This window comes from Aulonocara stuartgranti, assembly GCF_965226115.1.
Source record: "Aulonocara stuartgranti genome assembly, chromosome: 19".
Lineage (NCBI taxonomy): Eukaryota > Metazoa > Chordata > Actinopteri > Cichliformes > Cichlidae > Aulonocara > Aulonocara stuartgranti.
The window spans coordinates 19,722,579-19,749,123 of NC_138955.1; the positions used below are offsets into that span (position 1 = coordinate 19,722,579).

The window sequence follows — 26,545 nt, forward strand, 5'->3', positions numbered from 1 at the left end:
CCAACATTTAGTCGATTTTTTTTCTTTCATTATTACTCTCGGATTTAATTCGTGCACGTCTCCGTGCTCCAACCACGTGTTCTCTGTGTTTATCCGCAAGGCTTTCTGGGAAGCGGTGCGCATGGCAACCAACGTAAACACCAGTGGCCCCCCTCTCCCCCTCCTCCTCGTCTGCCTCTTCTTCCAATCGGCTTTGCAACGGCGCCAAAAGCGGGAGAAAATGGCAAGCTCGGCTCGCAGCGAGGACCACTACTACGAAAGGATAACGTCAGCTCAGCAGAGCATACACGAAAGGTGAGGACAGTTGGTGTTTTCGTATTATAAAGAGCACGGCCCCGTAGAACCGCGGACTCGAGTTGTCACCGTTGCCGTCTGATAGCCTCACCTTACCCGTTAGCTTCCTAGCGAAGTCCGCGTACACAGAGATGAGCAGAAGCTAGTTCTTTAGCCTGCTTACTTGGATTCGTGGATGTGTATAAAGCAGTAACTGATTAGCGTTTGCGTATTAATGAAAGTTAGTCAAGTTCCCATGAAAGTTGCTATCCTGCATTAGCATGTGTGTTATGGAAGCTCGCTGGGTTCATAAGTCTGACGGTTTGGCAATAATTAGCCCAGGAAACCACGGAGGTGCTGGAGCGGTGTGTGTGGGTAACACCTTCTCTGTGCGCTCTGTGTGCAGGGAGAAACGGAGGCTGGAGCTGGAGAGGGAGCTGTTTGCTTACTCCAGATCCGATAAAAGAGCGTAAGTCACTGGTTTGAGTTAAATATCCAATTATATGTGAGTGGACTTTCATCATTGTATATGAAATTGATTTGAAAAAATTCCCATGTATTCATAGATTGACAGCTGTTTTATTATTTTCATTTGGGAATAAACAATCCAGGCATTTGTGTCAGTTTTTATTTAATACAATGTGTACAAGCATAACACTGCTTAAAAAAAAAAAAAAAAGATGTAAATCATGTCTCATAAACACCAACATGCCAGGTCCATCCAGCAGGGCTTAGGTTGATGGGCGACTTGAGAATGAGATTTAAATTTAAAACATATTGTGCTTAACCTTTTCTCCTGAGAAGTCGAGCTCTTATTTTCTGACAATGCTCTTAGATAATATTTCTTTTGAATAATAGTTCTCCACTGCCTTCAGCTTACAGATAAAGTGTTCCAAACTGCGCAGTTATCTCAAGGAAATCTGTGACAGGGAAGCACGAGCGAAAATGAGAAACCTTGAGCTTCTGAGAGATGTGGAGTGCATAGAAATTAGCATGAAGGAATATAGTCCTGACCATGCCCCCCTCCAACAACAAAAGGTAGAACACACACATGCTCTGTCTCTCTTTCTCTCTCTCACACACACACACACACACACACACACACACACACACTTGCTCAAGTTCATTTGTTCAGTGCTTTTGTCATTATGGAGTCGTACTGAAAGCAGGCTTTTAGTATGAACAAACACTCCTTTCACTGCGGTGGAATCAGATTTGACAGTTGTACTTTTCTTCTGACATTTTTAGATTCACGTGTAATAACCAGTAATTACTGCTGTCCAAGCTGTACGTTTAAGAAAACCGTAGTTCTACGAGGTTAACTTTGGAATAATGGTATATATAAAATATATATATTTTATATATACCATGCATGTGCAGGTATATATAAAATATATATATTTATTAGGGATGCTGCGTTTTTATAAATGAGCGTGTTGTTGATGCTCATTTGCCTTAATGCCTTGCTGCAATTTTAACAGAGTAGACATTTGCTTGCAATGGCTTGATGTGACAATAGTAAACACTCAAACTGTGCAATTTATCATGACAAGCAAATGAACGGGGGAGAAAACAATGAGCCAGTCAGATTATCACTTAAAACTCAACGACAGTGCTTGACAGCTTAATATCAAATTAACAAAATTGGCTAATTATGACTCACCGAGTTAATTGCCCAATATAGAGACTCTGAAGTGCTCCAGAGATTTAGCCATTCTCTCCCCTCAAGCAGTTGGTTTATTTCCTCTTGATGCTTTATGAGTCCTGCATGTTTGCTGTTATTTTGGTCGTCCTGTTGCACTTTGTTTCCATTGTGTAAAATCAACCACGGTTTTTTTCTGGTTGAACCGTGATGCTTTTGGTACAAAGAAAAACACATTTCTCAAACAGACAGTGAGTATATATTCCCTCTCCGATTAGCATGTATATTTATCTAGATTTTATTGTATTTGTATTTTTGGTATTTGTGCTGTATGTTAAAAGACACATTTTTTAAAGGTCTGTTTTTGTAATTTAAAGGTGTGGCAAAGGTTCTGTTGGAGTTGGCAGTAAGGCAGTGAGTCCGCCCGGCCAAATGAAAATGCTAAGGGGTGTCAGCGTCTGCATAGAGGACACTCACTTAGGAAAACCCTCTGTTACTGATAGGGGCTGCTTTCAGCTACTTTCCTTATTTTTTTTCCCCCCCACTTTTACACCACATCCAGCTAATATTCAGACAGGTTAGACGAGTTTGCATGACACATGCCAGTTGAATATTAAAGAAGTCATTTATCTTTTAATTATTAATTCAGTCTTATTTCATACAGGCTGAGTGTTTGAAAAAGATTTCCAAATTTATGGAAGCAAAGAAGAAAATGGAGCGGGAACCAGCAAAGGTATGCAATAGCATGTGATCACACACATCACATCCTTTATGTATCAGGTAACCTGCACTCTGTTTGTTTGTTTTATATTTTTTGGATGATAAATGGTACTTATTTCTTTTTTTCCAATGTTTAAAGGTTTATGCTAATTTCAGTTCTATCAAGTTACGTTTTTAGGTTTGGAATAACAAAGGAACGTAGACATTATGCCTGGTAAATCTGTAGAGTCTACATTTAAACTGTGTATCTGTAATAACACAGGTGTCTAATCCTAGCTGCTGAATCTGTACAAGCGATGTAGTTCAAGCCCATGGCTGCTTTCTCCCTTCACTTAAAGCAGTTAAAGCTCTTTTAGATGAAATGTCTAAGACATCTCATAATAACTTGGAGCATGCTGTCTAGAGCAGTCACTTGTAACTGTGTGCAAAACCCCCCTCAGTCTGTCGATATTGTAATGAGCAAAATGGTACCGTCACTCCATTATGCATACAAGCCATTGGCTGGCAGTGTGCATGTCCCTCAGGCTGCAGCATTCATTAAGGGAAGCTTACCGGGCTGAAAGCTGGAGACAGATGATAACGGGATATGATTTTCATATTTAATACATTCCTTGGAAGAGCACACGCGTGCCGCAGATTGATAGAAGAATCAATTGCTACTTTAGTGAAACACTTTCTACTTTGCCCTGCAGCTACCGATGGAATCACTCAGCCAAGAAATTAACTTTTCCTCTTTTTTTACCTACTTTGTGGATCTGCTGGGCAGGCTGCATGGTTTACAGTGAATGTTATTAAGCAGCTAACTGTTTGGTATTTAAGACGCTTATCAGAAAAGAAACAGAAGCCATGCTTTTTGTTATTATGTTTGGAGGGAGGCTTTTTTGCTTCTCTCTCTCCCCGCCCTTGGTGACATTGCAGACATGAATCAAAACTTGTCTAAAGGATTTCTAATAAGATTAAAAGTTAAAACATTGATCCTGAGACATTCTTTTGAAAAATGTTGTGAAAAGAATTCTGACCTTGGCCCAAATAAGCTACATTTATTCAAATTTCTAAAGTGGATAGCTGACATACTTGAGTTGAAATTCTTTCAAAATAGCACTTATTTAACTGAAACAAGAACTTTGACATTTTAAGCGATCCATATTCATGCCTGGAAAAAAATATTTTATGAGGTAATGAAAAGTTTAGCTGATAAAATGAATATATTGTGTGTGTGTGTTTGTTTTCTTCATGAGTGCAGGCTGAAGCTGTTCGTGCACAGCACCAGGACGGATACGTCTCTCACCCAGCTAAGGATTTTAAACAAGCACCAGTGGAAATTTTTATGGGCCACCAGACCTCCAGAGGGCCTGATGCAGAAGCTGGCAGCACAAGTGTACACTCACACCAAGCATTGCATCATTCACCCAATCGCAGCCTGCACTCCCGCGAGCGTCTACCAAGTGGCCTTTTGAAGGACTTCACAGTCGGCGGAGAGGATGCCGCCAGCAACCGAGCACATTTATCAGATGACATTTCAGGCTCAAACGATTCCCCTGACGACGGTAATTTGAGTGACAAACATGAAAGAACGATGGGGCCGCTCCCATCTGTTCGTGCCTTAACAGGCACAGCTGGCGGTGTGGCTTTTGGAAGTGATGATGAACGGGAACCTTCACCTTTGGCGACCTTGACAGGGCCTGAGAAGAATCCATCTCCTGGCAGCAGAAGCCCGACGAGGACTCAGAATTCCATCGCAGAACACACCGACTCCAAAGAGGTGGCTCACGAGGCACGCACGATGGAAGATGAAGAGAGAGGTCACGGCCATTTGATGCTAAAAACCACTTTGGGAAAAGAAGCTGAAGAGAGAACAGGTTTGCAGTGATCTTTCTGTCTGTGCTAGAATCTTTTAAAGCACTTTTTTTCCTTTACACTACATTGTATATTTACATCCAGGTAAAAGTGAGAGTGTCAGCACACTGAGTTCAGATGTGGAGTTGTCAGAGAGCACTGCTAGTGACCTGTCTATTTCTCTGACACAATCTGAGCTGGAGGAGGATGCACCAGAGGGTGGGGCACATGAGGGTAATGATACTCACGGAAGGCGTGATCACAACCAGCACAGTCCTGAATCGTCTCTGCACTCTAATGGCTCCAAGAAAACACTCCACTTAAACAGCAAAGCTGCAGTGGGGGCCTTGAAAAGGTACAGTATATATGACTAATGTAGTTTGTTGTCTGACGTTTTCAAAGTGGGTCAGTGAAGAAAAACACTAACATTCTTCCTCAAACGGTGCTCAGTGCAGTCAGCAGCTTCCCTCCCCAAAATTTAAGGCTAAGCGGGCTAAGCAAGGAGAATGTTCTGCATGGCCATGCCGAACCACAGAGGGCTGTTGATGATAGCGAGTGAACACGCCGCAAACTCCTCCTTTCCACCTTCACATCTGAGGCTGACAGAGAGGATTGTGGGAGTCACGGTTCATGCCACCGTCCTCTCTGTAGTTCAGCAGCAGCTGCGGTGGCAGTGATGCATCTTATAGGGAGAGCTGGGGACCTGTCACCAACAATATTGCCATAATCCAAGATAATGCTGTAACAGAGCAATTTTCTGCTTGAGAGACCTCAGGAAGTCCCCAGTGGAGGAGGAAATTTGTGGCACCATAGAGTGCTGTGGAGGGGTGGGCATGTGGACAGCACTTACAGCCACAAATCCTTAGCGTGATGATGGCCTCTGAGTTGAAGGATCATTTTGGATGGGGTTAGAGCCACAGAAAATCCTATGTGAATGTTTGCACGGAGAGCCTTTGCATTTTCGCTACAGTATGAGGTCTTTTATGAACAGCACCTCTTATGCTCTTAAAAAAAAACCATTTTGTGTGCACTTTTTTCTTCACTGTACTCTCAAGGAAAAAAAAAAACACTGTTTAATGTTTGCCTTCTCTCTGTTCTTGGGTCACATTATGGACTATATTCTTAAATATTATTTCTTTTTCTGTAATTACAAAAATAAATAGTAATTTCTGAGCATTATTGGTATGAAAGGCTTTATTTTTTAATTGGTCTGCTCTCTGTAAGCATCAAAAATATTGTGGAGGATTATGTTTTCTCTCTGAGAGTGCTGCATGTTTGTTTGTGCCCGACTGTGTTTATGTGTGGTCGACTATACTTTTTATAGCATGACCCCAAGAGGAGCCTCAGTTAGGCTGTGCTGGGTAGACAATGGCGTTGGCTGCAGCTTTCATTGTTAACACGGAGAGCTTCTTTGTATGAGGAGAAAACCAGAGGCTTTGATGTAAACCTCGCAGAGCATCCAGTCTCTATCCTGCGTGTATTTCTCTTAAGGTTAAAGCTTATATCGCCCCAACAGTCAGGGAAAAACAACCTATTTCTCCTACAGACTCAAATATTGTATAGTTTAATTTTTAATACCATCACAATGCCCTCAACGTGCTTTGCTCTCACATGTGTTGTCTGAAGTGCTGCATGGGTTTGATTGATTGGTGACAGCATGTGATACAGTTAACACTGGCTTCTTAAAAATCCCAGTTAATCCCACAGATGGAGCTTAAAGCGTATAGGATTTTGAAAAAATTGTAATTGCAGTGTCATTAGGGCATTGCTCAGGTATTTTTTTTTCCTGTGGCTTAAATTCTAGTTTAGCAAAGGTCTCGCAAATTTTCACTCTGTATTTTCTTAGGTGAATTCTGACAGCGTGCTGGGCCTATCCCAGATTTAGGCAGGTGTAACTGCACTTAGTGTGTGCTGTTATTACTTGTGGTTATATTTTCCGTGTCCTTTTGTGTGTTACACTTGCTATTTGTGCCTGGATGGTGAGATTCGCCTGACACCAGTCACTCAATGGTGAGGCCATTCCATGTGATAAATAACCCCAGAGCCACAACTCGACGCTGTAGAGCAATACTGCTGCAGAGAGGCTGACCTCTTCCTCCTGGCTAACAATACACTCCTGATGATGTGGACACACGGACAATAGTAGCATCTAAAGTGAGGTTAGAGACCTTGACATGAAAGCTGGCAACAATACAGTAAAGAGAGAAGTTTGCAGGAAAACACAACTAATTCACTTTCTCACTCTCTAAAGGTCTCTTTTTGAAGAGCGTTGATAAATAAAGTGGAAAGAGAAAGATGACTATTTCAAGGCCCACGCTGGCAATAAGGGAAAGGGAAAAAAAAAGACAGAGCTTTTGCCTATTCTACTTCAGCCACACTGAAGAGGACTTGGCACAGATGTATTGCACACTACAGAATGTCATGGATATAATTCAAGCTGCCAGCTTAATCAGGATGTTACCAGGAAACAACCTGCAAAAAAGAGGGAGCAATTGTTTGCTGACCCCTAACCCAAGAGCCCATTACAGATTGTCATAAATTCTTTTTGGCCTCTTTTTATGTAAGGGGGCTCAGGATCTCTCGGCTTGGGGTTTCTGGGAGAATTCAATGAGGGCCACCCAGAGCTTAATGCTCAAGAAAGAGATGGATTCTCAATATCCACATGCATTAGGCATCCATTTCTCATTTTGTAGCCGCACACAGGACCAGATTAAAGTGTAAATCTCTCACCAAAGGAAATCATCCAGAGGCCCCTCTTTTTCCGTACACTTTTATGCACGAGCTACAACCGGTAATGGAGTTTAACTGTAACGTCATATTACTCGTTTCGAGCATTATTTCGCAATTTAACCAACTCTGCTCGATACCACATTAATTCAGCAGCAAACAAGCTCCGGATCTGAATGCTGGTTTTGTCGAGCTCTTCGCTTGCAACCTGTTATTACACGTGGCAAAATCAACGAACACGGTGAACTGTTGAAAAGCTGTATTGTGGAAGTTTAATGATCACATTCTCCAGCAAGCCTTGAGTACCTCAAGGAAATCGCCCGGAAAAAATGTTATCATAGTTTTATTTTCATTTAAAAAAATATCAGACCTATCGATCACGTGACCTCTTCCATTTTTTTGTTCATTCACCACACTAATAGGTAATTTATTTTAAGTCTCTCCCAGGAAGGACTCTTTAATCTGCTAGACAGCATTGAAGGACGACTTCGCAGCGAACAGGCCAGTGTGTACGGGGATTCTTCTGTCGATGGACTCGAGCTCAGTAGAATTATCAGGTACACCCTTAGTGTCTTTCTTCAAACTTTTTAAAACTTGTCTCCCCATGTCTGAATGAAATGCTACACATATTTATTTAAGGGGGCAGTTTGTGCAGATGAGGAAAACATATTATCCTTCTGCCGAGGGCTCTCACATTAGATGAAGTGCCATTACCGCCATCCGTGCATCTTTATTTCTGAGGGGTTTTCAGACACGTGGGATTGTTATAGTAACCGCTCTGCTGAATTGTTACTGGGCAGAGAGAGCATTGTGCACATGATTTATTAGATAAAGGTTGGTTTTTGTAGAAGATTTTTCTACGTCACGATTCATTTACAGCAGTAGTGAAATACTGATTAACAAAGGCGAAGCTCTCCATCTGTACAAACGTCACATTTGTGAACGATGTCAACAACATCTTGGGCCATTTTGTGTCACAACCCTTGGTAGAGCGTTTAGCCATGCTGTGATATTATGTGAGCTGGAGTGCATGCGCCTTGATGTGTGTGATTATACTCATATTGTGTGTGAAGTATTAGCAGTTGTTCGATGTATGCTGTGTACTCCTGACCTGCTGGCAGAGCCCAGAGCTCCATGGCAATAGCTGACTGCTCTCTATATATTGGGAAGCCTTTGTGACGATGGAGCGGGCTTGAATGACGAGGACCTTGGAGCGTGTGGAGCAGTCGTCCTTCATGAGCTTCAGAGGTTGTCATGGAGCACAGAAAAGGGCTGCCTGCTACCACAGGATCTGGTGTGTGCTCATCAGGCCAGCACTGAGCCTAATGAAATAAGGTAAGGCTCCTGGTTTGTCTGTGAATCCTGCGCCAGAAACTGACATCAGCCTGTGCATGTTTTTTATATTATGGATTCATATGTTGCAAAAACAAAACAAAACCACAGGCTGGCTTATTTGTGTGCAGTTGCAGTTTTTGTTTAGGGTTATATTTTCATTTACTTTTGAATTGTGATGATGTAAAAATTATGCTTATATACATGTTATGTAAGCGTATTCATTGTTGCTGTTTATATATAGATCTATGATAAAATGTTGGTGATATTTTGGGTGTTGCGTGATTATCTACTTGTACCACCTCACAATGGAGTCGTTCAGAGCACAAATATCAGTGCTGTAAAAGCTGCAGAGTTCAATAGATATTAGTCTTCTTTTCTTCAGGAAAGTAAACCACCTTACAGTACGCATGGATGGCTGTGTGTGCATTTGATTTTATGTTACTATTATTATTATTTTTTTCCTTCACTAGACTGTGGGGAGGGTCATGCACTTACAGCAGTCAGAGAGATTTCATGCTACTATTTGATACAGTCTCCCTTGTCCACAAATGTAAAAGGTCATCTTTGGTGTCACCTCACACCGTAACACTGCGTGGGTGAATGTCATGAGTAAATTAAAATGCCCTATCTGCGACTTCCAGTCCTTTGGATAATGAGTAGTTATACTCTGAGCTAAATTCATGCTCTGCTTCAATACTCTATTGATTTCACTGAGACCTTTCCTGCTATATAGTCAATTCAAAGGAGCACATCTAACAGTGTCCCCCCTCTTTCCTCTGGAGATCCCTCCTGGCTGACCTCGACCTTTTTATTCAGTTTTTCAACCTGAATCAATTTTGCTGTCTGTGTCTATTCAGTGTTAACTGGAATTCATTAATAATCCATCACCTCTGAGTTGTTTTAGGATAACCCTTTCTAAAAAGGCTGCTTAAAGGAAGAGCTCTGAGAAATGCTTTATACTGGAGGTGTTCCAAACTTTTCAGCTTCTTCACTTTTCTTGATTATCTAATTATCTTTTACTTTGTGCGGGTATAATTATGATTTATGTTCGTATTTCCTGCTGTGTGCTCAATAACAAAGCCGCTATTTCTCTCCGTCTAATCCCACCCCCATCCTCACCGCAGCACCAGCCTCCCTCCTAATGCTGCTCGGCTGTGGGATCGCTGGTTCAAGCACGCCCTTGTGCTCAAGGAGCGCCGCGTCCTCAGCACTGAGCGCTTGGTCCAACTGTTCACGCCGCTGCTGCTCAGCCGTCATGCCACCTACAGCCACCAGGTAGCGTCGAAGGCACATCCACTCCAGTGACATGCACACAAACAAACAGGTCACACACTTGCATCCCGAAAGCACACTGATATCTGCACAGAAATATGGCCCCCTTTTTCCCCTCTTCTTTCCAAATGAGCGAGTGTTTTTGTTTCTCTGCTTGTTCCTTTGCGTGTTTTTTTTTGAAGAGGAGTGCAGTTACTGCTAAATGCCCTCTTTGTGTCTCGTGCTGGAAACTAAGCCCTGGCCTCCTGCTCATCAGATTGCTCCACACATTGACCTAGACAGAAGGGAAACCCTGACCCATGTCGTAATCGCAAATTACAGCCTCAGCTTGGCTTCTTTCATCTCATGTGGTGTATTCATCTGAGAAACACTTGCTTTTAATTTAGTATTAGCCAAAAGTATAGCCGTCAGTTGGGTCTGATTGAACGAGGGAGCCATTTGGACCTTCTACTCAATGGGATTATTTTAAATTTCCCACTCATTGACCTTGTGGATCATGCTCAATTAAACAAAGAAAGAAATGACAAAGAATATTCCCACTCAGAGCTCAACGATGATGTCAAGAGACATGTCAGCAAACCCACTATCTGGCTGCCAGAGTGATTATCTACACATGCAGGTTTTTGTCTTATTAATTTTTGTGGATTCATGTTATGTGGGTTCTTGTGGCTGTAGTATTGCTGACGCAGTGAGAGAAGCAAAGAGGGAGACTGTGCAGCCTCTTAAAAGTATGCACTGACAAAAGGAAGAGGGGTGCTGCCATCGAAATCATTGTATCCAAGCACATGAGGAAAAGCCTGAGTGGAAATCTTTCTTTCTCTTCAGCGTCCTCACTCCATCTCCATCTATTTCTCCGTCTCGTCCTCCCATTTCTCCGTCTCTCTCCTCTCTGTCCTCTCACACAACAGCTTACTCTCCACACACACAAGAGAAAACAGAAATTTCCATTCACATCTTGCCACACAGCCTGGCTACTCTGACAAATGGGAGCATGCAGCTCGCATGCACACACTCAAAGAGGCCCTTTGAATATTCAAGTGCTAACAGTTGCATTCATTGATATTTAAAATGCAGTGGGTCTGCGAGAGCCCTCAACCCACGGTACATTTGACTAAATCTAAAAAAAGGAACAAAGAGGGATATCGGGGACAAGGATCAAGACAGTTTTTATTGTGCAGCAGCATCAAATACCAAGTGGCAAACTCAGATTGTCCTGTGTTTGCGTCTCTTCTGCTCTCTGCAAATGAAAGCGTGAACATTGTCAGTCATAACTGTGACCCACTGATAACAACTTACAATGCACTTAAAGTTTGTCACTGTCAAAATCCTCCTGATCATCTCCATATTAGCGCTCATTAAAAGTTGCAAATGGCCATCTGAGGCTGAGAGGCAGTCTTTGATCACAAAAGAGAAATGGTGATGGCAGGATTTGATACGGGGGAGGGAAGAAGGAGAGAAAGGAAATCGGCGTGTGGCATCTCGCTGCTCCCCATCTCCTGGAACAGCTCCTCTTAATTGTGTATCCTCATCTCCACAGAGATAAAAATGAGCAGAGTGGGAGGAAGAGAGTAGTTTGTCTCAATCCTCTCAGCCAAGAGGGAAGATATCTGGGACGTGTTGCACATTAACACCGGGGTGATTGCATTCTTTAGGCAGTTCTCTAATCTCATGGATGAAAAGAGAGAGTGAGAGGAAAAAAGTGTGATTGAGAGGGAGAGCGGGAGTGAAAGTGTGCGAAATCATCTTTTTTGAGTTAAACGAGTGAGACAATTTCAAGTTATTTTCTCTTGGCGTTTGAACACGCATTACAGCTGCACCTCTGTGCGAGCAGCCATGGCCAAAGTAAATGACTTGCCTAATCGGCGAGAGTTCAATTTGACACTTCCTTCACAAAATGAGAACAATTAAGAGTGTGGTTTTAATTTGTGCTGCTCGCAGGCCAAAGTGCTGCTGAGGACACTTCTGTCCCGGTCCAGTGAGGAGTGCCCCTCAGCAGAGGACAAGAGTGACTTATCTTCTTTATGTGGTCCTCCTTCTCTGCTGGCTGATGGGGATGCGAAGCCTGCCAGGCCCGTATGGAAGCAACGGATCCAAGGTCACTGAAGATGATTGGTATAATATCACATGATCAATTCTAATTATGAAAATGATGCTAATGAAACGTTAATATGGGTTTGGGTTTTAACAAAACATCCAGCATGGATCTTTGTGATTCCACGCTGTGATAAGTCATTGTGTCACATGTAACAAGACCATTAATTGGAAGAAATATGGACTTTTTTTTTCTGGAGACCAACTCTGCAGAGTACTAAAACTTCCCTTTCATGAAAGAAATCAATTTCACCATAGAGCTTCTTTTTTTTTTATATATAAATCCCTCACAGCGCAGTTTTCATACAGCCATCCTTTCAGAGCTAAAGAAAGACCCCCCCATTCCCATTTCTATCCCTAGACTCCCTTCTTCCCTGCCATTGCTTCTCACTATGCGCTTCCCTTTCTTACAGAACTACAAAGTGCTGAAGAGGACAGCCAGGACGAAAGCCCTGTGGAAAGTGGTCCTATTAGAGGTAAAAAGGCATTGCCGGTGCCCCAGCATTCACACTGTCCTTATGTTGTGGTTTGTTTTCTTCCCACTGCAGTGAATAATGGGCTCTTTTACACAATGGCTGAGGCAGGATGATCAAGGTGAATCCAGGGTCAAAGTCCCACCTGAAGAGCTGTGCTAGTTCTCTCTAATTATCTCCGAGAAAACACTAGCTGTGTTTTCAGCTCGGTCTGAGGCATTCTAGCAAAATTGATAATTCACTGCCCCAGCATAATGCGGCCGCTTTAATTGTCAGGGCGCCAGGGTGGGAAGCGCAAAAGATCTGTCATCGGTTCTCATTATCTTCTAAACAATGCTCCGGCAAGGCTGGACTTAAAATACTAGATGTGACGGCATCCTGGAAGCAGTTGGTGTGCCCATCCCTCAGCTGCACCTCTGAAATGTAAAGCAATCCTATACTACCCTTGGCTATCAGATTTCCTACTGGGTTTTTCATGTGTCCGCATCCCTAAGGTGCACAGCCAGCAAAATGAGTCCAGTTTCCAATCGCTACACTTAATCAAAAGAGACATAACCAGCTAAAAAAAAAAAAAAAAAAGGATTTTGCTGTGCTGAGCGACATCAATGTCACAATCAAAAACGGTGACCTTGGAACTGATAGTAATTGCCAAAACATGCACGCCTGTAGACCTGCTGGGGTTTTTGAGACTACGTGTAAAAGCAGTGGCTGTATGAAGTGGAGATTGGAATGCACTGTAAACATGGTATGGCTTTCAACAATGATTAAAACCTATGTTTTTATTGTGAATCCTAGCTGAAACTGTTAGGACTTGGTCACAGAAGATCACAATTTTGCTTTGCCTTTCACATTCTTTCTTTGAATGTGTACTTTTTGTAACATCAGTGAGATAACAGCCCATTTATTATGTACTTCTGTTCTGTTGATTTTTGCCAGCTCAGTCTCTCTCCTCCACTCAAATATGATACTGTTTTTAGTGTCACGGAAAGTAATTACAAGTGTTTCTTTTATTTTTTTAAACACAAAATCAATCATTCCCTTCCTGGTAGGGGATGCTGAGATAATGTGAGATGCTGATTGCTGTCTCATGGAAACTGTTGCTGCATACTGTAGGCTTGAATCAACAGTTTAGCTGAATGAGCAGAGTGTTTCTCACCCACTCTGTTAAGTGATGAAACCAAAAACACAAAAAAAACGGAGCCACTGAAGCGTGTTGTCTCATCAAACACAGAAACCTGTGAAAGTTGGAAACCTGGGTTATAAGCAAATATTTGACCGTGACTTTGTGTGTGTGTGTTTGTGCCTGTGTGCGTCCACGTGTGTCCCTAAATAGAGACAAAAGCATATCAGTTACTTAAACAATCAGCCATGATGGAAAGGCGGCAGAGTTCTGAAGAGGAGGAGGAGGATAGCCTCTCAGGTAAGGGATGTGGTCCACTCTTCCAGTCAAGTAGGGAACAACTGGAGCCTAATCATTGGTTACCAAGGAAATACGTGGACATGAGAAGCAACAGTTCTCTTCTATGCTCACATTTCTGCTCAGTGAAGTTTCAACAAATCCCATTTTTATCCCATTTTAACTCCACAAAACATATCATAGATTTTAGTTATCACATGATTTGTGATATGCGCCATATTCAGGGTGGATGCAAGAACTTCCAAATGGATCGTTAAAAAACATACTTTGAATACGAATTCACTGTACTCATAGCATAGCACTGCTATTAGCCTTACATGTTTCTATATAAGTATACAAGGTAAATTAGCTTGTGATGAGATCAATCAAGAAATCAAATGGTTTCATCCAGCCCTGTTTGCTCTTTTAAGGAATAAATCATGGCCATGAAGAGGACCTGCGGAGGGCCAAAAGCTCCTCACATCAAGACCCTTACCCTCGGTAAGAACATTGTTATTATTCAACGGGCCACACGAAATGGGCCACCAGACACCAAAGTGGTTGATGTACATTTGCATGGCTGCTCTCATAATTCCCTGTTCATTTCCATAAGATCAAGGGGGTGCCACCCATTAACTCGCTTACAAAGACAAAAGGTCCCTAAAGCCCCCTCTTACTCACCGTTTGCTGGGTTCAACCAGGTTTTAGAATTCAAAAGCAGATCGGCTACCACAAAAATAAATTGGAGCCCTAAACTGTCTTCAGGCTTGTTGTCGAAATGCAAACATATCACGTCAAGAAGAGAATCGGGGACAACGCTTTTGGAAGAAGCCGGCTCGAGTGTTGACAAGGACAAATGTCCTTTCATTTTTCACCCTTGAAACATTTTTAGGCTGGTCAAATCAGAGCTCTAAGTGGTTAAGAAAAGAACATCTAATGATAAATAGCTCAGTGGAAACTAACCACGCCACGGTTACATTTGAATATCAACACGACTTCATCAAATCTGCAATTGCATGTCAGGTCCTCAGAGCACCTCTTCACTGCAAACCATTTGGGCTCTAGTAATGGCTGGGTAAACGTTATGAGGAATAATCTTCTCTGATTTCATGTGATTACTGGGCACCATGCTGACACAAGGGCTGAAGTCTGCATCTCCCTGGCCTGGCAAGCAGGCGCTCCCAGTCTGCCTATTAGCCCAGGGAAGGGTCTAATGGCCTGGCTCTATTGTGGTCCTCATAGCTGCTGATGTCTGCCACTACCAGCCCGGGTGACCAACCTCTTTAATAAACATGAGCCAATTTTGGGCCCAGACCCTCTCAGATGGTGCCCATCTCCCTGTCATTAATGTGCATGGGAAGTCCGCAATATCTGTGATTAAACAAAATTTGCAGAACAGAAATTAGACTGCAAAACAAAATGCCACGAGGAGTTATGAGACACAAGTTGTGTACACAAGAGAAATTGGAAAAACGGGTAGTTATGCATGGCCAACACTTTATTCCAACTGGAGTGTGGAAGGAAGCACCAAGCACGTCTTTGGTCATACTCGGAGTGGCTGTGCGCCCTGAATAGACATTTACTGATAAAAGAACTTTAATTGTAAAGCAGTGATATTGGACTCCTCTATGTAAGGATCCAGGTCAGAGATCAGAGTCTGAGTTAAAACAGCTCGTGCACAGATGATGCTGTAATTAGTCCGTATTAAGTAATGTAAAGTAAAATGATATTACATCATAACATTTGCCCTGCTCAGTTCAGTTTTATTTATGTCCACTTACAACATATATTTTTAATAACCCTTTCAGGCAGTTTTGAACAATATTTCTCTTATTATTAGACTGATAAGTTTTATGTTGTCTTCTCTAGTTCTTAAAAATAGATAAATCCCTGATGCTTAAACACAGTGGGGGAGGGAGGCAATACAATGCAGAGGATGCTGGAGGAGATGGCTGGTTGGACATGGAGAGGGTTTAGTCACAAATAAACTTAGTGAAGTAAATGACAGCTGTTGGGACAGTTGGATTTCCTTTGGATCACAAATACAATTTTTGTTTCATTTTAATGTTCATCTTGACCCAACACCCATCTCTTTGTTTGGAAGGATTGTGTTTTTGCTTTTTGTTGTGCATTTCCAGAACAGGTTTCATCCTAAATGTAATTTAAAGCAGTATTTTGAAGGACTTTATTGTAACTTGTTTTTACCTGCTGCCGCTCTGATACAGCAATTGCGCCATTTCTCCCTCAACGCTTAGATGTAAGCATTCCACTTACAACAGTCACTTCTTGCTCTTTATTGCTTCCACAAGTGGTCTGGAAGCCCTGTGCTTAAGCAGAGGCGTAACATTGCCCCATTTTCCTCCTTCTTTCTCTTTGCGTCTCGCTCTCTCTCTTACCCTTTTTCAATCTGTTTGCCCCTCTTCCTCGCCGTCTTCCTGTGTTTTCCTCTCCCCTGTCTGTGTTAATTATTTGCTTTATTTTGTCAGCGAGCTGATGAGTGACTTCAAAAGGAGGATGGTGCTGGACTCGAAATAAAAAAATGGCTTCCTCTCTGTTGTCTTAGGCAATAATTATGATTTGCCAGTTAAGCCTAGACTACAGCAGAGGGATTGTAGTTTAAAGCAGAGGCTTTGGTGCAAAAAATGCATTTATAGCCTTTTGTGAGGCTTCTCATTATGTGTGGGCCTGATTCATTAAGTAATTGGTTTGCAGTTGTTTACATGAGTATTAAGGCCTTCTATTCAGGGCCTTTGAGAGATACATTGTGCAAATGTTGCATGTTATGAATGCAGAATGAGAGGCGGGGGGCCAGTGCTATTGGCCAAACACTGCACTCAGCTGAAAAGCGAGAGAAAAGCACTGGGTGCTGCTTTGCATAGCAATGACTGGGGTCTTAATAAGCTTTACAGATTAAATACATGCAGTCTATACAAGATGCAAAGAGATACTCTTAACACATTTATATGTGCTCATTTCACTATTATGAAGTTGGAGAGAATTGGGCTCTTTCATATTCTTTTGCTTTCCAGTGTCTCTCTTTTCCTCGCTCTCTCCCACACAGTGTTTTTCAGTTAGATACTTTTATGGAATGTTCTGTTTATTGTATTATAACTCGCGGGGAAGCGACTGATCTGCAACATTTATGAAGGATTTGTCCATTAGAAATCTTTTGCTGTCTTTGTGAGTAGCAAAGTAAAATCACTTTGTGGTTGAGTGGGGATGAAAGGAATAATGCACGAAGGAGTGAGTCTTAATAAGCAGCTGCACTCCATGTAAAGACCACTTGTTCCCCTTTGTATGCGAGTGCATGCCACTGCTTCCTCTCGTGCAAAGAAACATTGTGCTCCTTTCTACTGTAGGCATTTCAGATGGCACTCCTTTCTTGTTTTTATTTTGGGGTTTTTAATACCTTTTTTATGCCCCCTCCCCGCTCCATCGCGTATCCCCATTTTTGATCCAGAGACCGGGGGGGGATGCTCAAGCACATGTGCACAGACACACAAAACAAAATCTGCAGCCATCAGACGGGGTGATGATTGTTGTGCCTAGTGCCTGCTTGACAAAAACCTTGACTCAACAATTAGTGGTTTACAGCTTTGCTTTGGACAACAGGATGTGCTCAAGCATTCGACCTCAGATCATTCAGTGTGTCAAAATCAGAAGCTGTGTGTGTGTCTTTCCTGCACACACACACACACACACATATGTGGAGACTATGTGAACATGTCACAATTCACTGGGAGGAGAGATGGAGGGGTGAGAGGGACCAGAGCTGAGAAGGGGGGAGGACACGTAAAAGAGAAAGCAGGACATAGAGGGGGAGAGAGAGACGGTAACGGACAAAGAAGTATTAATAGGTGGAAAATCGCAAATCCAGAATCCAAAAACGACATAAGGAGCACAAAGACAGCAGAATAGTTGGCCGTGTGAGACCGAGCTGCCTTTTACCCATACTGCATCTGTTCTTCTAAATGTTTTTATGGTTATAACGTCAGGCAACAAAGTTGTTTTTCTGTGCGTAAACATTTGACAGTATGTTAGCTGCACCCAGCCCACCCCACCCCCACCACTCCACTACCACAAACAACCATGAATAGATAAAGGCAGCATTTAGAGACTCCAGCCAGAGGAGGTCACTGTGCTGCACTGGCTCTCTGAAACGGATGAATGCCTGATTGCTCTTTTATAAAAGAAGCCGTCTTTCAGGCATTTTCTGTTTCTGTGTTTTCACATTTTATTTGTGATCACTTTATTTAACTTTGGGATTCGTTTAGGTTGACGCAAAACTTTAAAGCCAAAGACGGCACATGTGACCCGTGTTGTTATTGTTCAAAGCAGCTTGGATTCATTTACTCAGATGTTTCTGGTGCTTTATTTTCCTGTTTTCTCTACATTATTGCAATTTTTGTGTCGGACAGCCTGCAAATTTCAGTCCACCCTCGATTAGATGAGGCGTTAGAAAAGTGTAACCTGATCTGTCCTTCATCCATCCCTCACACTGGCTGTCTCCACTAGACTGCCACCAGTCAGGACGAGAGCCCGCTGTGTTGAAATCATTGGCCCAGTGCCTCTTTCTCTGAGTTGCAGTACTTACTCATTGCCAGCAGAGAGCACTCACATGTTAGAGAGCGCCCACTCACAGTGCACTCATAGTTGCCTCTCACTGTTTGCCCCCACTGAGGGCTATATCCTGCTACCATTCAGGCCTGTTAGAGTACATCTAAACGGAGCCTAAACAATGTTTCTGCAGGGTCATAGCTGGGATGGGAGTAGGAGTTGATGGGAATGATGAGGTGATGGGTCTCCCTTTACCTTTAGACGAGCACAGCCGCGCAAAAGTGCTATTGTGCTATTAGCATTTGTGTGTGGGTGGCAGAAGCTTATAAAAAAAAAAAAAGCCAGGGTAAATAAAAGCAGTTTTCTAGCTGCTGGCAAGGCTGTGCTAAATGCTTGGTAAGCATTATTTCCTCTTACAGTATTCATTTTCCCTAATGTAACTGGAGGACAATGCATGAAAAAAATCTTAAATATGTCCAAGGACATGGATTTAGTCTCATGACTCTAGCATGAACGTGACCTTAAATTGTAAATTTGACACACTGTCAAGTTAAAATGTGAGATTTTGCTTTTTTTTCCCTGTTCGGTCCAGATTTAACTGTTGCACATGAACACGTTTTAGTATAATAGGTCATATTTAACTTGCAACTTAACTGTGTTAAAAAAAACTGTATTAGTAGTTTTTATTTGTTTCTCAAGAAAATGAGAAATATTCCATAAAACTGGATCGAGATGGTGCTCACAGAGTCAAACGTAGGATTTTTACAAAAAACACAGCAGAGAATTATTTAAAACACAGTTGCAGAAATCCCAGGTACTCTCACATAAGTGAATCACTGTGTTAATCCACAAGAAGTGTGCCAATTTTTTTTCATTATTCAATTTCACTAATCCAGTTTCTGCATGTAAAATATGTGGTAACATGATTGTCCTTGCACAAAAGCGCTATTGTGTTATTACGATGTGTGTGTGTGTGTGTGTGTGTGGGTGGCGAGCTTAAAAAAGACGGGGTAAATAAAAGCAATTTTCTAGCCATCAGCAGCAGTATTAAATCCTTGCTAAGCATAATTTCTTCCAATAGTCCTCACATTCCTTAATGTGACTGTTGGTCATAAGTGAAATACAGCTTCAATGGTTTCAAAAAGACTATTCTTTTTAGCTGCAGCTCACAAAACTACTACAGTCTATGTGAAGATGGTTTGTATCCTTATACTTGAGGAACTGATGTATTGCCATCTAACTATAATAAAGGTTTTGTTATTATAAAGTGCATACTATAGTCAACCTACTTGAGTTATTGTGCGACTGTAGCTTTTGTTCATTTCTGCGCTCCTTTAGCTCTACAGCATGAACATGGTTTTTATGCCAAGAGCTAAAGCAGTAGCTTTTTTGTATGTGTGTGGTAGAAGACTAGATACTTACTTGCTGAACTACTACCACAGGCTAATACAGCACACAACAGTAAAGCAGTAAAATGGCACGAAGAGCAAAATGTAAAGAATAGTCTTTGAAGCCTCTGCCATGGACAGATTGTGTTAATCTTAAAGAAGTGTGTCATTTCTAGCTGATGATACCAACTTCTGTTCTTACAATGTGTCATAACATGATATTAAATTTTATATTTATCAGATTTTATATTTCACACACTGTCATTACCTTTGTATTGTAATGACAGACAATGTGTTGTCATAACGCAAAATATAAAAATGTAAAAATACACACACACGCGTGTAAATTTATCATACGTTGAAAAACAAGAGTGTTTTACTTGACAAAAAAACAAAATAAACAAGAAGAGAAATTGAGAGAAATACTTATGTGTGTCAAATATATATAAAGCTCATACATTTTAAAGGTTATGTTGAACTCTAATGCAGAGTAGACAAAAAAACTGTTAAAACACGAGATAAACAACAATATGAAACCACTGCAAAGGCCATGAAAAGCGAATGAGTGCGGGGTTGAAAAAGAACATTACAATAGCTGTAATTTGCATCATTTTACACATTACATTCACCTCTGTGTGGCAGAGCTTGTAAAACACTGGCCAGCTCAGTCTTACATATTCAGATCATTGCCTCAATTAAGGGAAACTCAGCAGAAGATGAACTGGCATAAATGTTTATGGAAACTGAATATTAGATTGGTGAGGTCAGATCCAGGCTGGGCTCTCTATGGTAATAGACCCGTCTTGAAATCAGTCCTGTCCCTCACTGAAGTGGAACAGCTGATAGGCCATTCCCATCCCGAGGGGAAGTTCGAGAAAAGAAAAGCCCAATTTACTCGCTGTAACAGCTATTATTGTGGCAAAGGAGAGGAAGTAATGGTATAGATTATTGCTGTATTTTTGCTGCTGCAGGGTCTGGCTGGGATCTGTTGCCTAACCGTTGTAAATGGATACACTATTTGCCGTAGTTTAATGTTTTTACTTTATTCAGTTTAGAAAGCTGAATCGTGATAACACTTGGATTTCCTCATTGTGTCCGTCATGATTTTTGTGCTGTAGTGCAAACAAAGGAAAATAAATCCTGTTCTCTCCAAATAACGCAGGTAATTCATTTTATGCACCGTACAGACAGAAGGTGTTAATGTGTTAAACACACATTAACACAAATTAATTTATCGATGCAGTTCCTCTATTAGCTTGGTCAGACAAACCAGTATATAACACAGTATCATCATTGGTTAAATACTGTTTGAGGATATATTAAAAATCAATAATAGCACTTTAGATCTAAGCCACAATAAAAAAAAAAAAAAAAGATGAATGATCTTTATTTACATAAATGTGTGTATTTAGCGAGATATTTCTACACGAATAAGCACATTTTGGAAATCCACAGCTCTTACATTCAGTTCACCATCAGCTTGCAGGCAGGCTGATTATCTGCTCTCAGGCCATAGCTTTTGTTTTCTCCCCCCACTGCTTTCCTTACTGCTTCCCTGCTTTGATTTTATTGCGTTTTAAGTGCCAGAGGTTCAGTATTCTCTCTGAACAGATGCACGAGTCGTCCAAACGTCCTGTAGGAAGTCCTATCAGTATATGAATGTAAAGGTTATATGCTAGTAATTAGACTGGCTCTGCGGTATATAGCTTGTAGCACAGAGCAATCTGCTCACAGTTAGGAATGGGAGGTGCATCTTTGTTCTCTCATTCGGTCTTAAGTTTAGAAAATAGCAACTGGAACGCAGCCAGAGCAATTTGGTCCTTATACTCAATGTACAGTCACATGTGCCAAGAGGGAGTGATGAGGAGATGAGGGTGATTGAGAGGGTGACAATCAAAGAGGTCACGGGTTTGAATTGATGCAGATGGAAAAGCGGACCAGATTTTTCATCTGTTTGAAACTCTGCATCTTTTTTTTTTTTTTTTATAAGAAAGAATCAAATATAGGAGACCCAACAAATAAGCAGTATGGATGTGTATGCTAACCTGGGCGATGAGGAGGATACATTGTGGGCTTTTGAATAGGCTCTGTGATGATGTAAATTAAAGAGGAGGCCTTTAAAAGTGGAACAGGGGGCCTTATTGCATATGCATCGAGGCAGATCAAAGCCTTTTCGGAGGTCACACATTTACATAGCGATATCACCAGAGCTATGGGAACCTGGCAACCCTGTCTTTGGACTATTTTTGAATAAAGAGGGCCTTGTGGAAGTCCTTTGGCACAATTACACAGGAGTCAAGGAAGTTCCCTTTGCCACGATGGTTCTAGCCATTAAATATCATCTTTTGGAATTAATTAGGCATCTTCACGCAAGTCTGTTTTGGTTGTTGTACGTATGCCAGTTGGACTGATTTATTTGTCTGTGTGTTTTATTATACTCAGACAAGATTTCTTTTACCTTTGTGAGTTTACACACAAAATGCCAAACATGTGAATGAACAACCACATAGCAAAATCACAAGCGCCTACAATAGGAGTCAAGGGAGTTCTCACGAGGGCACTGTCTGAGTCGAGCCACTAAATATCACCAAAGTTAAATGGATGCTCTTTTACAAAGATTTTATTTTATTCTATTGTACTGCTTTGGTTAGTTTGTGTGTAGTCCGTAACCTGATTACCAAGACTGATATCTGAATTGACGTATTTCACTTGCAGTATTTGGTCATGTTAAAGTTTTCTCTTCATTCTTTTCAGCAGTGAAAAAGTAAATCTCTCTCAAAGAGAGCCTGGGGTCACAACTTCACAAGGCTATTAACTATCTTTGTGTTTCCAGGAGAGAGAAGGCAAGCTCAAAGGCCCATTCTACGCTACAGTCAAAAGGTGAGTGTACACTAAATTATTTCATTTAAGTGAAAACACACAGTGTCAAAAAGAGGTTAATGACACCAAACGGATCACCATAGAGAATCCATGTGTTTACATCTGTGAAATTATTCAAAAATTTAAGCTTCATAAAAATACCATCTATTTGATTAAATTTCTCTCTAAATGCAGCTGGACCTTTTTGAGGATGTCTGTATAAAATGTGACCATGAAGCCAAGTCAGGTTCCTAAAAGATTAATTTGAAGCAAGCGCTACCAACTCAATTAATAAAAAAGCTAAAATGCTTTTATTTTAGGGGACATGCTGTGTCTTTGTCAACTTAAACAACAGCCCTGAACTTTGAGGCATTTAAGGTACTGCTCTAAATAATAAGCAGAGAGAACATTGCTGACTCTACAGTGGCAAAACGATGTTTAATGTTATGAGCTGCAATCAGAGAGTTCCCATGGACCACCAGGCCACCTTAATCAGTGCTGCTACATTTGATTTCATTGAATCGACTGCCTCCATTTGCAGCGCGAGCTGGATCTTCTCCACTGTGTTAAATCGGCAGTGCTTAACTTGATTTTCAAATTTGGGGAATTAAACAATTTGCAGGGAGGCAAATCTGGGGAGAAGAGCTGATGACTTGAGAGAATTGTGTCAGTGGAGCAAAGGAGACCTCCCTATTTTCAGTGCATTAGATGCTTGGAAACAAAGGTATCACAGTGCAGGTTTCGGTTAAATGTTCCTGAGTTGTCTCAGCGTGGGACTCTACACTGACAAACTGATCCTAGGGAATTCACAGTGCACAGCTCTAGGTCCAAAGATGCATAAGAAGATGATCATGAAGGGGAAATTGTCCTAATTTGAAATGAACTACAGTTTGGATTCTTATTGGCCAAGCTCAGAATTTTTTTTATTAATTAGTTATTGGTTGATTTTTTTTGTACATGTACAGCTGTGATCAGACCCAAAATTCTCCAAGCACAAAAGACCTACATTGAACATAGAGCTGGGCGATATGAGATTTTTTCATATCACGATATGTTTTTTTCATTTCAGGCGATAACGATATCTATCACGATATAAGCCAAATAACTATATTTGTAAGATTTAAATGTGCCGTTGCTCACAAGTAAAATGTGAAATAATCAGCAGCTTGTTTTTAAATATTTATTTCCCATAATAAGTTCAACAGGGTAGATGTACTTAAGGAACATGAGACTTTTTCAGATAAATAAAGGCAAATATTGCAAACTACACAAAAGGCAGCCGCTAAAGCGTTTAAGTTTCAAAATAGAACAAATGAAACAGACTAAATTGTCAATTCCACTTAGAAATAAAGTATTAATTCTAAAAATAAATCTTAGTTTGTTTTACAGAAGAACAGACAAAACTGACTAACTTTTGTCAGTATCAAATAAACTGAGAACTAAAAGGAAATTCTCAATCTCTCCTTGTTGTATAGCTGAGCTTTTCAAACAGTTTTAACAGTTACTTTAGTCTGACAAAAGCCGAATGACGAATTAGCGCTTCCAGTCAGAGACTGAGGCTACGTCCACACGTACACGGGTATCTTTGAAAACGGAGATTTTCCGTTTTCGTTTTAAAAAATAATCCCGTCCACACATAAAGGCAGAAATGAAGGAAAACGCTGCTATGAACATGCCAAAGCAGCAGGTGGCGCTAGATTCCTAACCGTGCAGAAATGTTGGCCAATCAGAAGTCTAGAAGCCTCGGTGGGAAAAAGTAAACAAAGCTGGGGCATAGAAGCAGAACCGAGTCGTATGTGTGGAGGGACAGTAACTGTGTGTATATGTAAGCATTTAAACACTGCAGAGAGTAGAATTAACAGTAACAGTATTGTAGAAATTCATTTCACCGAAACAATAACGTGGCGCACAGTGTGACGCATGCACCAGTTTATTGTATTTCCAGACTTGCTTTCGGCACAGTTTACAGTGCACGCTACTCTGTTTTTTGTCAGACTTGAAATAGCCGAAATACCTTCACACTACGGAGCTTCTATGGCTCTTCCGTTCGACAATCTCTCCGGCATTGGAACCGTCATCTGTTTTCTCTTCGGTCACGCTCGGTTGATTTTTCTAGTCGGCACACTCATTTCCTCCATTACGCGCTGGCTGCTTCCCAAACAAACACACGTGCGGCTTGGCACTTGTGCTGTACGTAACAAGTCACGCGACGTGACGCTGCGGCTGTGATTGGTTCGGCTCTGCGCTACTTAATTTGGATTGGCTGACCTTTTTTTTTTTTTTTTTTTTTTTTATAGAGGACAAGAGCGGCGAGGTCTATCGCGATAGCTTAATTTCTCTATCGAGTAAAAGTTATATCGCGATACATATCGTTATCGTTCTATCGCCCAGCTCTAATTGAACACATACACTGATGAGCTGCAGCATTAAAACCACCTGACTATAATTACGTTCAGACCCCCTTCTGTCACCATAACACCTTTGTCCCATCGGTGCTCGGCGCGGTTTCCTCAACGCAGTTTTGGCGGAGCGCATTATTGCATTGGGAGAGGCTGCTGCTGTCGGGGAGCGCTTTGCCGCGGAGCCATGTTCAGTCTGTAAAGTTTTAAGTATAAAAACATCGACGTGAATGTCAGCAATGAAGCTTTCCCAGAAGACCAATGGGTTGTAAAGACACGCTCACCTGGCAGCGGTTTTAACGTTATGGCTAATTGGTATATAAACTGTGTAAAAGGAAGAATGTTAAGATTCTAAGTATTCCAGTAAGCTCACCTTGACAAAGTGAGTATAGAAATAAAATACTTATTCTCAAGATGTCGACAGTAACGGTCCATTTGAAGCTTGGAGTGAGCATTCTGCCACAATAATGTAATCCTGTGTTTTGTTCTTTGTACCTCTCTGTATAGATTTCTGGGGTCAATCGGATGACAGCAACTCTGAGATTGAAGCAGCCTTGCGTCCTCAACCTTTCAACAGCGATGGCATTTATGACTTCTATGAGTGATATTTCCACTGAGATATTTTTTTAATGTACTATATTATATCACTGCAAAATCTGCGGCAGATTGACTCGTGGTAGTTCACCCGCTGACCATTATTTTAGTGGTCTGCATTGTAAATCGTATGCACACTGTATCATAAAAACAAATAATAAAGTTGACAGCTCTCACGCTGGGTAAAGTATGTGAAGAGTTGTCCAACACACTGATGTTAACCCTGCTTCAGTCTCTTTATCTGAACAACTCTCCCAGCTCATAATAACAGCTCGAAATAGATTAAACTGATCTTTTAAAGCGATTTGTTTGCACTAGGCTGAAAATCATGCATTTTGAATGCCGCAAGCATCTCCGAGTGCTCTACCTCCAGCATGCTCGAGTGTAGTGATGTGAGTCACCTGTGAAATGACAAAGCACAATGGCCACTCTGCACGCTTCTGCGCGACCTGTGAACCCGCTGAAGAGGCCCATCTCCCAGGGCACAAAGTGTTGCAGCACTAACAAACTCTGAATATTTTCAGGCTCTAATAAACGCTCTGCACATATTTTCACAGGCGCTTCTTTAATAATTCTCCTTAAGCCTCAGAAGTGCAAAGACGTGTTTACATTTCGCTGTAAATAAGCCACAAGTAGCAGAATTTATGCCGAAAGCACACAATGGAGCTACAATTTATGATTTTCCAGCATATTGCATGTCTGTATCTATTAATATCTCAAAGCTACTGCGTGGGAGGCTACATTCCAAGGTTTACATTTATAGTTCATTATGTCTGTGGTGTAAATTTCCAAAACCACCATTCTGGGTTGGTGGTAAAAGCCCCTGGCATTCAGTGTCAGCAGGATTCCATTAGTCAGCTTTAGGTGACTTTACATGCCTGAACCTTTTAAAGTAGGACTCCACATTCATTACCAATAATGGCTTCAGACAGCCCTGACCCACCACAGGAAAGGGACTGGCAGAATAATTTGGAGTTGGCTAA

At 41.4% G+C, this 26,545-nt stretch overlaps 1 protein-coding gene and 1 long non-coding RNA gene across 6 annotated transcripts in view; one reads left to right on the forward strand and one right to left on the reverse strand.

Annotated features, from left to right (window-relative positions):
* LOC309694991 overlaps positions 1-114 on the reverse strand; it is a 44,505-nt gene extending 44,391 nt beyond the window's left edge. Inside the window, exon 1 of the long non-coding RNA XR_014273009.1 lies at positions 1-114. This is a non-coding gene — a long non-coding RNA (uncharacterized lncRNA).
* Positions 113-26,262, forward strand: kiz (kizuna centrosomal protein). 5 transcript variants are annotated; one of them, XM_082515341.1, is made up of 16 exons: positions 113-294; positions 680-742; positions 1,149-1,311; positions 2,580-2,648; positions 3,879-4,182; positions 4,315-4,494; positions 4,577-4,826; positions 7,636-7,755; positions 8,369-8,533; positions 9,658-9,808; positions 11,744-11,900; positions 12,310-12,372; positions 13,703-13,789; positions 14,197-14,266; positions 22,544-22,590; positions 25,476-26,261. In XM_082515341.1, the coding sequence occupies exons 1-16, from the start codon at positions 122-124 to the stop codon at positions 25,571-25,573; spliced, it is 2,160 nt and encodes a 719-aa protein (XP_082371467.1). In that variant the 5' UTR covers positions 113-121; the 3' UTR covers positions 25,574-26,261. The 5 variants fall into 5 exon arrangements, 4 of the variants coding, with proteins under 4 accessions (XP_082371467.1, XP_082371465.1, XP_082371466.1 ...); XM_082515339.1 differs by having other exon boundaries at positions 3,879-4,494; XM_082515340.1 differs by lacking the exon at positions 13,703-13,789 and having other exon boundaries at positions 3,879-4,494; positions 25,476-26,262.
* Positions 26,263-26,545: the final 283 nt, after the last annotated feature.